The sequence below is a fragment of the Suncus etruscus genome, chromosome 7 (genome assembly GCF_024139225.1).
Source record: "Suncus etruscus isolate mSunEtr1 chromosome 7, mSunEtr1.pri.cur, whole genome shotgun sequence".
NCBI classification, from domain to species: domain Eukaryota; kingdom Metazoa; phylum Chordata; class Mammalia; order Eulipotyphla; family Soricidae; genus Suncus; species Suncus etruscus.
Window position 1 is genome coordinate 121,958,148 of NC_064854.1, and position 12,149 is coordinate 121,970,296.

Consider the following 12,149-nt stretch of genomic DNA (forward strand, 5'->3'; position numbering starts at 1 on the left):
AGATTCTTTGTTCCTAATAAGTAGCATCTTTTTGTGGGGAGGGGGTCACACCCAGCGGCACTTGGGTTACTCCTGTCTTTGTGCTCAGAAATCGCTCCTGGCACACATGGGATGTCAGGGATCAAACCCAGGTTCATCCTGGGTTAGCCCTGTGCAAGGCAAAAGTCATACTGCTGTGCTATCACTTCAGCCCAATAAGTAATGTCTTACATGCATATACTGGTATAGGTTGGGAAGTAAGTCAAAGGTTTTGAGCCCAGGATTGTTACTAGCACTGCATAGTTACCCAAGTACTGCTGTGAGTAACCCCTAAACACTTAGAACCGCAGCAATGCCAGGTCTGGCTTAAAATAAAAAACAACAGGGCCCGGAGAGATAGCACAGCGGCGTTTGCCTTGCAAGCAACCGATCCAGGACCAAAGGTGGTTGGTTCGAATCCCAGTGTCCCATATGGTCCCCCGTGCCTGCCAGGAGCTATTTCTGAGCAGACAGCCAGGAGTAACCCCTGCAACAGTAGGGCCTTTGCTTTGTATTCACTGACCTAGGATGGACCGTGGTTCAATCCCCCGGTGTCCAATATGGTCCCCCAAGCCAGGAGCGATTTCTTTTTTTTTTTTTTTTTTTGGTTTTTGGGCCACACGTGTTGATGCTCAGGAGTTATTCCTGGCTGTGCACTCAGAAATCTCTCCTGACTTGAGGGACCATATGGGACACCAAGGGAGTGAATCTTGGTCCGTCCTAGGGCCAGGAGTAGCCCTGAGCTTCACTGGGTGTGGCCCAAAACCCCCCAAAATAATAAGAATATAGGTATAAGAAAAAAAGTTGGGGGGCCAGAGAGATAGCATGAAGGTAGGGTGTTTGCCTTTTATGCAGAAGGACAGTGGTTCGAATCCCAGCGTCCCATATGGTCCCCTGAGCCTGCCAGGAGTGATTTCTGAGCATAGAGCCAGGAGTAACCCCTGAGAGCTGCCGGGTATGACCCAAAAACCAAAATAAAAGAAAAAAAGTTGGGGAAAAAACAGTCCTCTATTTCTTTTGTTGGTTGTTCTTGCAGTGCCAGACATCAAATCTGCTGCTAAGCCACAACCGTGACTCTTTTATTTTTGGTTGTTTTATTTTTGATACAAACCGCCTGGTCCTTGGGGGCTACTCCTGGCTCTGCACTCAGGAATCACTAATAGCAGTTCAGGGGGCCAGATGGGATGCGGGGATTTGAACCTGAAACTCCCTACTTACTGTGCTATCACTCTGGCTTGAATGGGGCCAGAGTGATAGTACAGCAGTAAACTGTTTCCCTGCATGCTGCTGACTCGGAATGGGTCCAGGTTCAATCCCCAGCATCCTATATGGTCCCCTGAGCCTGCCAGAAGTGATTTCTTTTTCTTTTTCTTTTTTCTTTTTTGTTTTTTGTTTTTGAGTCACACCCAGCAGTGCTCAGGGTTTACTCCTGGCTCTATGCTCAGAAATCGCTCCTGGCAAGCTCGGGGGACCATATGAGATGCCGGGATTTGAACCACCGACCTTCTGCATGCGAGGCAAACACCTTACCTCCACGCTATTGCTCCGGTTCCCAGAAGTGATTTCTTTTTCTCTTTTGTTCTGTTCTCTTCCTCTCTCCCTCTCCCCCCCACCTCTCTCTCTCTCTCCCCCATCTCTCTCTCTCTCTCTCTCTCTCTCGCTCTCTCTCTCTCTGTCTGTCTCTCTCTCTCTACCCCTCCCTCCTCCCTCCCTCCCCCCCACCAGCAGTGCTCAGAAATTGCTCTTGGCTCAGGGGACCATATGGGACGCTGATGATCGAACCCAGGTCTGTCTTGAGTCAGCCACGTGCCAAACAAATGCCCTACCACTGTGCTATTGCTCCGGTCCTAGGAGTGATTTCTGAACACAGACCCAGGAATAACCCCTGAGCACTGCTGGTGTGCGCCCCCCCCAAAAAAAAAAAAACTTGGAAGGGGTCACCCAAGCAATGTGGGGCCCTAAGAGTCACTCCTGGTGCTACTTGGCCAACTGGGCTGAGCTATTCAGAGCTGCTCTAGACCCTTTGGTGCTCACGATCTTCAAGGCCAAACCTAGCCGTGTTTGGGGGTCTCCAGAGCCATCAGCATTGGTGATGGAGTGGGGTGTTCAGTACTGGTGTTTGAATTTGGGTCTGGTACATTCAAAACGTATCCCTAAATTCTGAGTTATATCCTGAGTCCTAAGAGGTTTGTTTTGAGGCCACACTCAGCAATGCCCAGGGTTATTCCTGGCTCTGCACTCGGGAATTATACCTGGTAGTGCCCTGGGACCATGTGGGATGCTAGGGATTGAACCTGGTCAGACGTATTTCTTACCCTGTGTATTATCATTCCTACCACTGAACAGATTTTTTTTTTGGTTTTTGGTTTTTGGGTCACACCCAGCAGTGTTCAGGGGTTACTCCTGGCTCTACACTCAGAGATCGCTCCTGGCAGGCTCGGGGGACCATATGGGATGTCGGGATTCGAACCACCGTCCTTCTGCATGCAAGGCAAATGCCTTACCTCCAGCCCCTTCCATTATCAGGGACCATCAGGGATGCTGGGATCAAACTCAGGACAGACATATACAAGGCAAGCTGCTATACTATTTATCTGCCCCCCCTTTTCTATTTCAATTGTGGTGATCAACAGAGCACCCCACACATATAAGGCTCGTGCTTTCCCACTGAACTTTTGTTCAGTTTCTTTAGCTTTGTCCCTTTTATTTTTTAATTAAAAATTATTTTGTTTTTGTTTTTGGACCACACCTTGCAGTATTCAGGGCTGACTCCTGGCTCCATGCACAGGGATTCTATCTGGCAGGCTTGGGGAACCTTCTGGGATACCAGGGATCGAGCCTGGATAAGGCCACAATGCAAGGCAAGTGTCCTACCGTTACACTATCACTCTGGCCCGACCTTTATCCCTTTTAAGGCCTTTATTGATTAATTTTAATCATACCCAGTGACCGTTGGGGGCCATTGCCAGCATGATGCTTGATTGCCATTCCATGCCTTCAGTGCTCTGGGACCCATGCAAGGAATTAAACCTGGGCCTCTTGTATATGAGGCATGCTCTCCAACACTTGACCTATTTGCTTGTTCCTCAATATATTTGGATTTGGGGGTGGGATGGGTGGGGTCATATCTGGTAATTGCTCTTGGCTCAGGATTTAAGGGTCAGTACTGAGCTGTTCAGGAGACCATATGATGCCAGGGATCAAAGTGCTTCCTGCACCCAAAACATGTTCTCAAGCCTTTTGAGCTACCTTTCTGACCCCAGTAAAATCTTCTGTTGTTTTGGGGCCACACCAGTTGTGCTTACCGACTTAACCTGTGGCTCTGTGTTCAGGAATTACTCCCAGTGGTACTAGGGGGACTATACCAGGGTACTGCAGATCAAACTTGGGTCAGCCACATGGAAGATTAAGTACTTTACCTAGTGTACTCTTTCATAGGTCTCTAGACCCAGTAAAACCTTTTAAAATGGAAAATTAAAATGAACTTCAAGTTAGAATGGTTTTCAACTACTGGACTAGAGGATATTGAGGAGCTCAACTTCTAGCTCTGAGTCTGTGAAACGGTGTCATTTACTAGGTATTTTATTGTGAAGAACTGTATTTCTTTTTATGAACTGTCATCACTTATTGGGGTGTTATTAGTGAAGAAATTTTAATCGTTGATAGCTCTTCCTTTAACTTGGTTCCCTAATGAGTGGCCAGCTGTGGTAAAGGACTTCTTTTTTTTGGGGAAGGGGGCCACATCTGATGACGCTCAGAGGTTACTCCTGGCTATGCGCTCAGAAATCGCGCCTGGCTTGGGGGACCATATGGGACACCGGGGGATCGAACCACAGTCTGTCCTAGGCTAGCGCAAGCAAGGTAGATGCCTTACACTTGAGCTACCACTCTGTCCCTGGTGAAGGACTTCTTAAAAACTTTGGCTTCACAGCACCACCACCACCACCACAAAAAGAGGAAGTTAGGAAAAAAAAAATTTTTTTTTGGCTGGTAGGACAAATCCACTGGAATCTGACTTCGGAAAGAGTAGACAGCTTACTCTTTTGTGCCAGTCTTTTTTGTTTTTGTTTTTGGTTTTTGGGTCACACCCGGCAGTGCTCAGGGGTTACTCCTGGCTTCACACTCAGAAATTGCTCCTGGCAAACTCAGGGGACCATATGGGATGCCGGGATTCGAACCAATGACCTTCTGCATGAAAGGCAAACGCCCTACCTCCATGCTATCTCTCTGGCCCTGTGCCAGTCTTTTTAATGTGATGTTATTGTCACCCATTCAAGGAAAGGCTATATTCTTTGATTAGCTTGGGCAGTGGAAGATGATGGTCAGGTTTTTCCTGTCTGAGACCAGGCTATAGTGTGTGTGTGGAAGAAGGCAAGAGGGGTGTATGTGTGTGTGTGTGTGTGTGTGTGTGTGTGTGTGTGTGTGTGTGTAATTCTTGATTGATTTCTGTTAACACTTCCTGTAATGAAAATAACCTTTTTTCCCTTTTTTTTTTCCCTTTAGAAGACAGAACACTAATGCATTTGAGAAAGTGATAAAGTTTGGGGGGGGAGGGGGAAAATCCTACTTTCCTGATCTGCAATTTGGCTGGATGCTAAGATGTCTGTGGACATGAATAGCCAGGGATCTGACAGCAATGAAGAAGACTATGATCCAAATTGTGAGGAGGAGGAAGAAGAGGAGGAAGAAGAAGATGAGGACCCTGGGGACATTGAGGACTATTATGTGGGAGTAGCCAGCGATGTGGAGCAGCAGGGAGCTGACGCCTTTGATCCTGAGGAATACCAATTTACTTGTTTGACCTACAAGGAATCGGAGAGCGCCCTCAACGAACATATGACCAGCTTAGCTTCTGTCCTAAAGGTGAGCAGTTTTATTAATTCAAAGTGGAATCCCCCAGTTGAAAGAAAAATGTGGTGTGGCTAATGTCTGTTGTGCATACTGATTAATTGAGACCAAAATTATGTATTAATTGCATTATTTGGACACATTTGATGAATGAAATTTTTTTATGTATATCTATATTTAAGGTTCTCAGATTCCCAAATTACTAAGAATTAAAATAGAGTGGTGGAATGAATTCAGGGAAGATAGGCAGAAGTACATTGAAGCAAGTCTGCATAGATGAAAACTTGTTTCAAAAAGTGAAGATTAGGAAACTTTGTAAGAATCAACATCTTTTACATAGCTGTGTGAGCATCTGGTGTTTTGAGAGTATCCAAATCCCTCTGGTTTGCCATAAGTAACCATGCTCTTGGGATAATGAGCAGATATGTTTCATATACTAACATCTAATGCTTGTGGTGAAAGAGATTTTTAGCAATTATGAATCCACTGGTATTATATAATTATAAATACAACTGGTATTTAATTGATTTGTGGAGGGAGTTGAAGGGGGATGGTGGTGTTAGTAATGAAAATGTTTGTTTTATGGTGCTGGGATCAAATCCAAAGGCCTCAGTAGCAAGGCAAATGTTCTGTCATTCAGTTATCTCCCTGGTCTGGTCCTTCATTTTGTTTCTTTTTTTTGTTTTGTTTTTAAGCTACCCTAGGCTAGATGGAGGGTGAGATGTGTATATATGTGTATGTGGGGGGTACTCTAGGAAGAAGCAATTTTTGTTTAATTTTGGTCCATACCTGGCAGTGCTTAGGGCTTGCTCCTGGTTCTATGTTCAGAGTTCACTCCTGGTGGTGTTTGGCAGACCATATGTGTTCTGACGATTAGAACCAGGCTTGCATGCAAGGCAAGTGCCCTAATCTTTGTAGTATCTCTCTGGACCCATGAATCTCTTGTTTTTTTTTTTTTTTTTTTGGTTTGGGGGCCACCCCCAACTGCACTCAGAGGTTATTTCTGGCTCTTCTGGCAGGCTTCTGGGGGACCATATGGATTACGAGAATCTAACCTGGGTTCATCCTGGGTTGGCCGTGTGCAAGGCAAATGCCCTACCGCTGTCTCTCTCTCTCTGGCCCTCATGAATCTTATTTTTAATGTTTAAATAATCGTACTTTTCAGTATTTTAGCACCCACCCCCAGTGATTAATGTCACAGTGAACATCTTGTACTATGTAACATACTAGTATATAACTCATAACACTTTATATTTTAAAATTTTTTATATTTTATAGTCATTTAGATAGATTCCTAGTCTATTTCTCCTCTAATTAGGCTAGCATATATAAGAGGAGGAGATAGTTTTACTGTTACTTTGATCTTGAATAGTATCATATAGATTTTGTCTGTTCAATGCCAAGGGCTCGTTGGCATGATTTCAACTAAAAACTTTTATTGGTAGTTAGATGGAAATAACTAAGTCAGGGGTCTCAACTCAATTTACCTGGGGGCCACAGGAGGCAAAGTCGGGGTGATCCTTGAGTGCAAAGTCAGTAGTAAGCCTTGAACATTAGGGGGTGTGACCCAAACAACTAAAACAAAACAAAACAGGGGCTGGAGAGATAGCATGGAGGTAAGGTGTTTGCCTTTCATGCAGAAGGTCATCAGTTCAAATCCGGCTTCCCATATGGCTCCCTGTGCCTGACAGGAGCAATTTCTGAGCATGGAGCCAGGAGCTTCCCCTGAGCACTGCCAGGAAAATGTTGTACGGAGGGCCGCGAATTTGAGACCCCTGAACTAAGTTGTGCCTTGGATATTTGTTTTTTTTCAACTATATTAGGTTCTTTCTATTCCCCATTGCTAGTAAAGGTTAATACCTTGGATTTAATTACTCATGGCTTTAGTGTGAATTGGTTAAAAATGGAAAGCTAAATTGCTTTTTAGGGGTGTAGCCGTCCACACCTGGCTCTGTGCTCAGGTGCCACCCCTGTCTCTTTGCTCAAATGGTGCTTTGGGAACCATTATTTGAACCAGTATCTTTATTACTATCACATGTCAGGCACGTGCCTTAACCCTTCTATCGTCTTTTCTGCTCTACTCTGTATTTATTTGGCTTTCAGAACACCACTGATGGTGCTGGGGGGACTGCATGTTGAATGGATGTGCAGAATATCTGGAGGGAAAGAAAGGTGAAGCGTGGAAGTTTTGCCCACTCAGTGAGGAGCTGAAGAATTGAGCTTTCGTGCTTCAAATTTCTGCACCATTGATTTAATAAATCTGTTGTAACTTTTGCCATAGATTCTCTTCTTTTTCCTTTCCTTTTCTTTTTCAAGCAAAGATTAACTGAAAAAGTTGAAACGACAGAGGCATTTCCAGAAGAGAGCAAGAGATGGGTGGGTCAACTAAGGGAGGAATATTATTTAACTTTATTGTCGGTCATACAGATTTTTTTTTTTTTGCTTGTTTTTGTTTTTTGGGCCACACCTGGCAGCACTCAGGTAGTTCTGCTCTGTGCTCAGAAGTCACCCTGACAGACGTGGGGAACAATATGGGATCCAACCCAGGTCAGCCATGTGCAAAACAAATATCCTACCTGTTGTGCTATCACTCTGGCTTAGGTTCTCATTATTTAAAATTAGAAAAGAAATGGTTAAAAAAAAAAGTGGTTGAGGAGATAGTACAGGGTTTAAGGTGGTTGGTTGCCTTGCATGTAGCCAACCTCAGTTTGATCCTGAGAATTGCATGTAATTCTCCTTGCATGCCATGAGTGACCAAGCACAGGGTGAGGAGTAGCTTCAGCACGTCTAGACGTGGACCAAAGGTCCCATCCCCGCTGCAGGAAAAAAAAAAATGTAGAAAAGCAATTATTACCAGGAGGCTAGAGAGAGAGTACAGTTGAGTAAGGTACTTGTCTTATAAGTAACCAATTTGGGTTTAATCTCCAGTATCCCCTATTGTCTTCTGTACCCTTCCAGGAGTGACTCCTGAGCAGAGAACCAGGAATAAGCCTTCAACACTACTGGATGTGGCCCCCAAAACTAAAAAGGGCAGAGGGGAAGCAATTGCTAGATATGTGACTGTGTTAGAAGTGTTGTTGATCAAATTTATCTGTGTATTCCTCCCTCTGCATAGGAATTCTCAAATTTGTCAGATGTCTGGGAGTACAAGAATTTTTCCAAGTGATGCTGAAGAAGTTTACGAGACCCTTCCTTATGCTGTTCCTAGGGTTGTGCAGACCTAATGATTCTGTCATCACAGCACATCATGATGATGTGCTTGATCCTATCAGTGCTCGGTGGCCACTAGGAACACACCTGGTGGTCCTAGGGCTAGAGCTCAGAGTGTGGTTCAAGCAAGACCTATATCCCAGTCCATTGAACTATCTTTTCTGCTTCTGTCAAATGTTCTGTGTTGACTTACCTGCTAGAAATAGTTGAGGGACCTAGAATCTACTTCTTTATTTTTGGTGTTGGGGAGGGGAGGTTTGGGCCTTACTGGTGGTGTTTAGTGCTTATTCCTGGCTCTGCTCCGGAATTGCTCCTGCTGGTACTCGAGGAGGACGGTACTATATGCAGTGCTGGGATTTGAATGGGTCTGCACACTGTGCAAGGCAAATAACTACCTTAACTCTTGTACACTCTCTGACTCAGAACTGAACCTTGTTTTGTTTTGTTTTTGACTTCATTTAGTGGTAATCAGGGTCTATTCTTGACTACTTAAGGATAACTTCTGGCAGTGCTTGGTTTGCTGCATGCAAGGCAAGGAACTTATCTGATGATATACTTTTTCTTTGGGCTGTCTTCTTTATTAAAGTAAATATGATAAAATATGCATGACACAAGATTTATTTGGTTTTTGGGCTATCGTGTTGGGAATTGAACCTGGGCCTTTTGCATGTCAGGTATACAGTAGACATTCCATTGAGTTCTCTTCAGCCAGGATTTAAAGTCTATAATAGAAAACTCCCAATAAGTTTCTTTGTTGGTTTTCTTGTTTTGGGACCACATCTGTGGTGCTCAGGAGTTAGTTACTTCTGGCTCTGGGCTCAGAAATCACTCCTAGCTGGCAGGGGGACCATATGGGATGCTGGGAATAGAACCCAGGACTGTTCCTACCACTGTGCTATTGCTCCAACCCCTTTTTTGTTTGTTTTTAATGCAACTGATGGGGCTCATGGGCTATGCCTAGCATGATATTGGGACAGGAGGGGTGGAGGTTGCTCCTGATTTGCAAACTATACCCGGTCCTTTGGGCTTTTTCCTCTGCCTATTTCCTTTCTGTTTGGTTTAGTAAAATATTATTGGTATCAGAGGGTGATTTCCATTTTGTGTCTGGGATTGCTCCATCAGTCACATGATTAATTGAAAAGCAAAGTATCCTGGAAATCAGGGGTTACTCCTGGCTCTGTGCTCAGAAATCACTCCTGGCAGGCTTGGGGGACTATATGGGATGCTGGATTCGAACCACCATTTTTCTGCATGCAGGGCAAATGTCCTACCTCTATGCTGTCTCTCCAGCCTCAGAATGTTTTATTTTTGTCCCATACCCAGCCATGTTAGGGCTTATTTCTGGCTCTGCCCTCAGGGTTCATTTCTGAGGGGCTGGTGTATTAGATACAGAGCTAGGAGGGGCCTGACAGATAGCACAGGGTAGGGCATTTCCCTTGCACACAGCCCACCCAGGACAGACCTAGGTTCGACCCATATGGTCCCCTGAGCCTCTCAGCAGCGATTTCTGAGCACAGAGCCAGGAGTAAACCCTGAGCGTCACCGGGTGTGGCCCAAGAACAAAAGCATAAAAGGAAAAAGAAAAAAAATGCAATGCTGGGGACCAGATTAGGTTAGGCACTTGTTTGAGATCATGTTAACTGCTGTACTATCTCTCCAGCCCCTTAAGGATTTTTGGGATTTGAATTTTTGTTTTTAGGCTACACCTGGTGATGCTTTGGGATTGTTCCTGGCAGGAATTACTCCTGGATGGTTCTGGGGACCTTCTGGGATACCAAGGTTTAAACCTTGGTTGGCTTCATGCAAGTACTGTCGCTCCGGCACCTCTTCCCAGGAGCAGTTTCTTTTTTTTTTTTTTTTTTGGTTTTTGGGCCACACCCGGTAACGCTCAGGGGTTACTCCTGGCTATGCGCTCAGAAGTTGCTCCTGGCTTGGGGGACCATATGGGACACCGGGGGATCGAACCGCGGTCCGTCCAAGGCTACCGCAAGCAAGGCAGGCGCACCTTACCTTTAGCGCCACCGCCCGGCCCCCCAGGAGCAGTTTCTGAGTGCAGAGCCAGGAAGGCTGTTCAAATCCTGGCATCCCATATGGTCCCCCAAGCCTGCCAGGAGCGATTTCTGAGCGTGGAGCCAGGAGAAAACCCTGAACACTGCCGGGTGTGACCCAAAAACCAAAAAAAAAAGTTTTGGGGTTTCATAGTTTTGTTTTGGAGCCACACACTTGGTGGTGCCCAGGCTTTATTCCTGGCAGGGTTCAGGGGACCATACAGAGTACTGGGGATTGAACCCTAATTGACCACATGCAAGGCAAGTGCCTTACCTACTGTACTATCTCTCCTGTCCCACAACTTTTCAGACAGTCTTCATCTACTTGTTTTTGGTTTGAGGTCACACTAGTGATGCTCAGGGATCACTCACTCCTGGTGGGGCTATGGGGACTCGGTGGCTGAAATGCTCTACCCAGACACTCACTTTTCAACCTGGGGTTTCTTAATGGGATTAGACAGAAAAGCTGGTTATGAGTGTTACTATTCGAATTTTCTTTATAAATTGCTCTCTATAAGTTGCTACAGAGTTGGGAAAATATTCTGCCACCTTTTATGAATTTTTTTGTTTGTTTATTTGTTTTGGGGTCACACCCGGCAGCGCTCAGGGGTACGCTCAGGGCTCTACGCTCAGAAATCGCTTCTGGCAGGCTTGGGAGACCATACAGGATGCCGGGATTTGAACCACCGTCCTTCTGCATGCAAGGCAAACGCCTTACCTCCATGCTCTCATGCTATCTCTCAGTCCATCCTTTTATGAATTTTTAAAAAAATCTTTTTTTTTTTTTTTTGATTTTTGGGCCACACCCAGCGGTGCTCAGGGGTTACTCCTGGCTGTCTGCTCAGAAATAGCTCCTAGCAGGCACGGAGGACCATATGGGACACCGGGATTCGAACCAACCACCTTTGGTCCTGGATCGGCTGCTTGCAAGGCAAGCGCCGCTGTGCTATCTCTCCGGGCCCTTTTTAAAAAAATCTAATGCTTATTCCTTAGCAAAATGTTTCTAGGAAATCTCTTTTTTGTGTGACTCCCCCTACCTTTTGGGATGGATGAAGAATAATGCTTTAAGACTCTCTAAAGTACAAAAGTCCTGTGTTCAAATTAACCTGGTTTCTATGCATTTGTCACTTGTAACATAGACACTTGATGTTCTTAATATCTTACATATTTCTCTTAAGTAGTATGGAAGTTTTTGTATACTATTTATAAAATACTTGGATTTATTTGTTACTTGTTTATTTATTTTGGTTTTCGGGCCATACCTGGATGCACTGTAGTGTTACTCCTGGCTCTGCGCTCAGGAATCAATCCTGGCAGGCTTGGGAAATCATGGGGTGCCTGGGATTAAATCCGAGTCAGCCTTGTGCAAGGCAAACTCCCTACTCACTGCTATCACTCTGGCCCCATTGAATTTTATTTATTAAAGGAGCAAAAAAAAAAAAAAAGCTTATTGTATTCTGATATAGATGAATTTTAAGACCGTTATGTTTTAAATATATATGTTAATTGACCTAGGATTTATTGTAGTTTCGTTACTATTTGTGGCAGAGTGTTCAAGCTGAGCCTAGAAACTGTGTGCTGAACAGCTGATTTTGATGATCTGTCTGATGCCAGGTTTCTCTGCATGCCTGTATCTCAGTAGAATCTAGAATAATCACTGTCTTTAAAGCTGTTAGTGGATTTGTTGGCATATCTCCTGATGCTGTACTTTGGAGAAATGATGTGTATTTTACCAATATGTATATTTATTTTAAAAATATAGCTGTCAAAGCAACAGTTATAAAAACAGCATGGTATTGGAATAAAAACAGACCCTCAGATCAGTGGAATAGGCTTGAGTACTCAGAGAAGGTTCCTCAGACATATAACCACCTTGTTTTTGATAAAGGAGCAAGAAATCCTAAATGGAGCAGGGAAAGCCTATTCAACAAGTGGTGTTGGCACAACTGGTTAACCACTTGCAAAAAAGCGAACCCAGACCCCCAGCTAACACCATATACAAAGGTAAAATCCAAATGGATTAAA

At 44.6% G+C, this 12,149-nt stretch overlaps 1 protein-coding gene across 2 annotated transcripts in view; it reads left to right on the top strand.

The window, feature by feature from the left end:
* Window positions 1–12,149, top strand: part of ARIH2 (ariadne RBR E3 ubiquitin protein ligase 2) — a 65,077-nt gene that overhangs the window by 3,672 nt on the left and 49,256 nt on the right. For both annotated transcript variants that reach the window (XM_049777358.1, XM_049777359.1), the window contains exons 2-3: window positions 2,775–2,879; window positions 4,522–4,881. In XM_049777358.1, coding sequence (XP_049633315.1) covers window positions 4,618–4,881 — 264 coding nt within the window. In that variant the 5' untranslated portion in view covers window positions 2,775–2,879; window positions 4,522–4,617. The remainder of the gene's footprint in view (window positions 1–2,774; window positions 2,880–4,521; window positions 4,882–12,149) is intronic.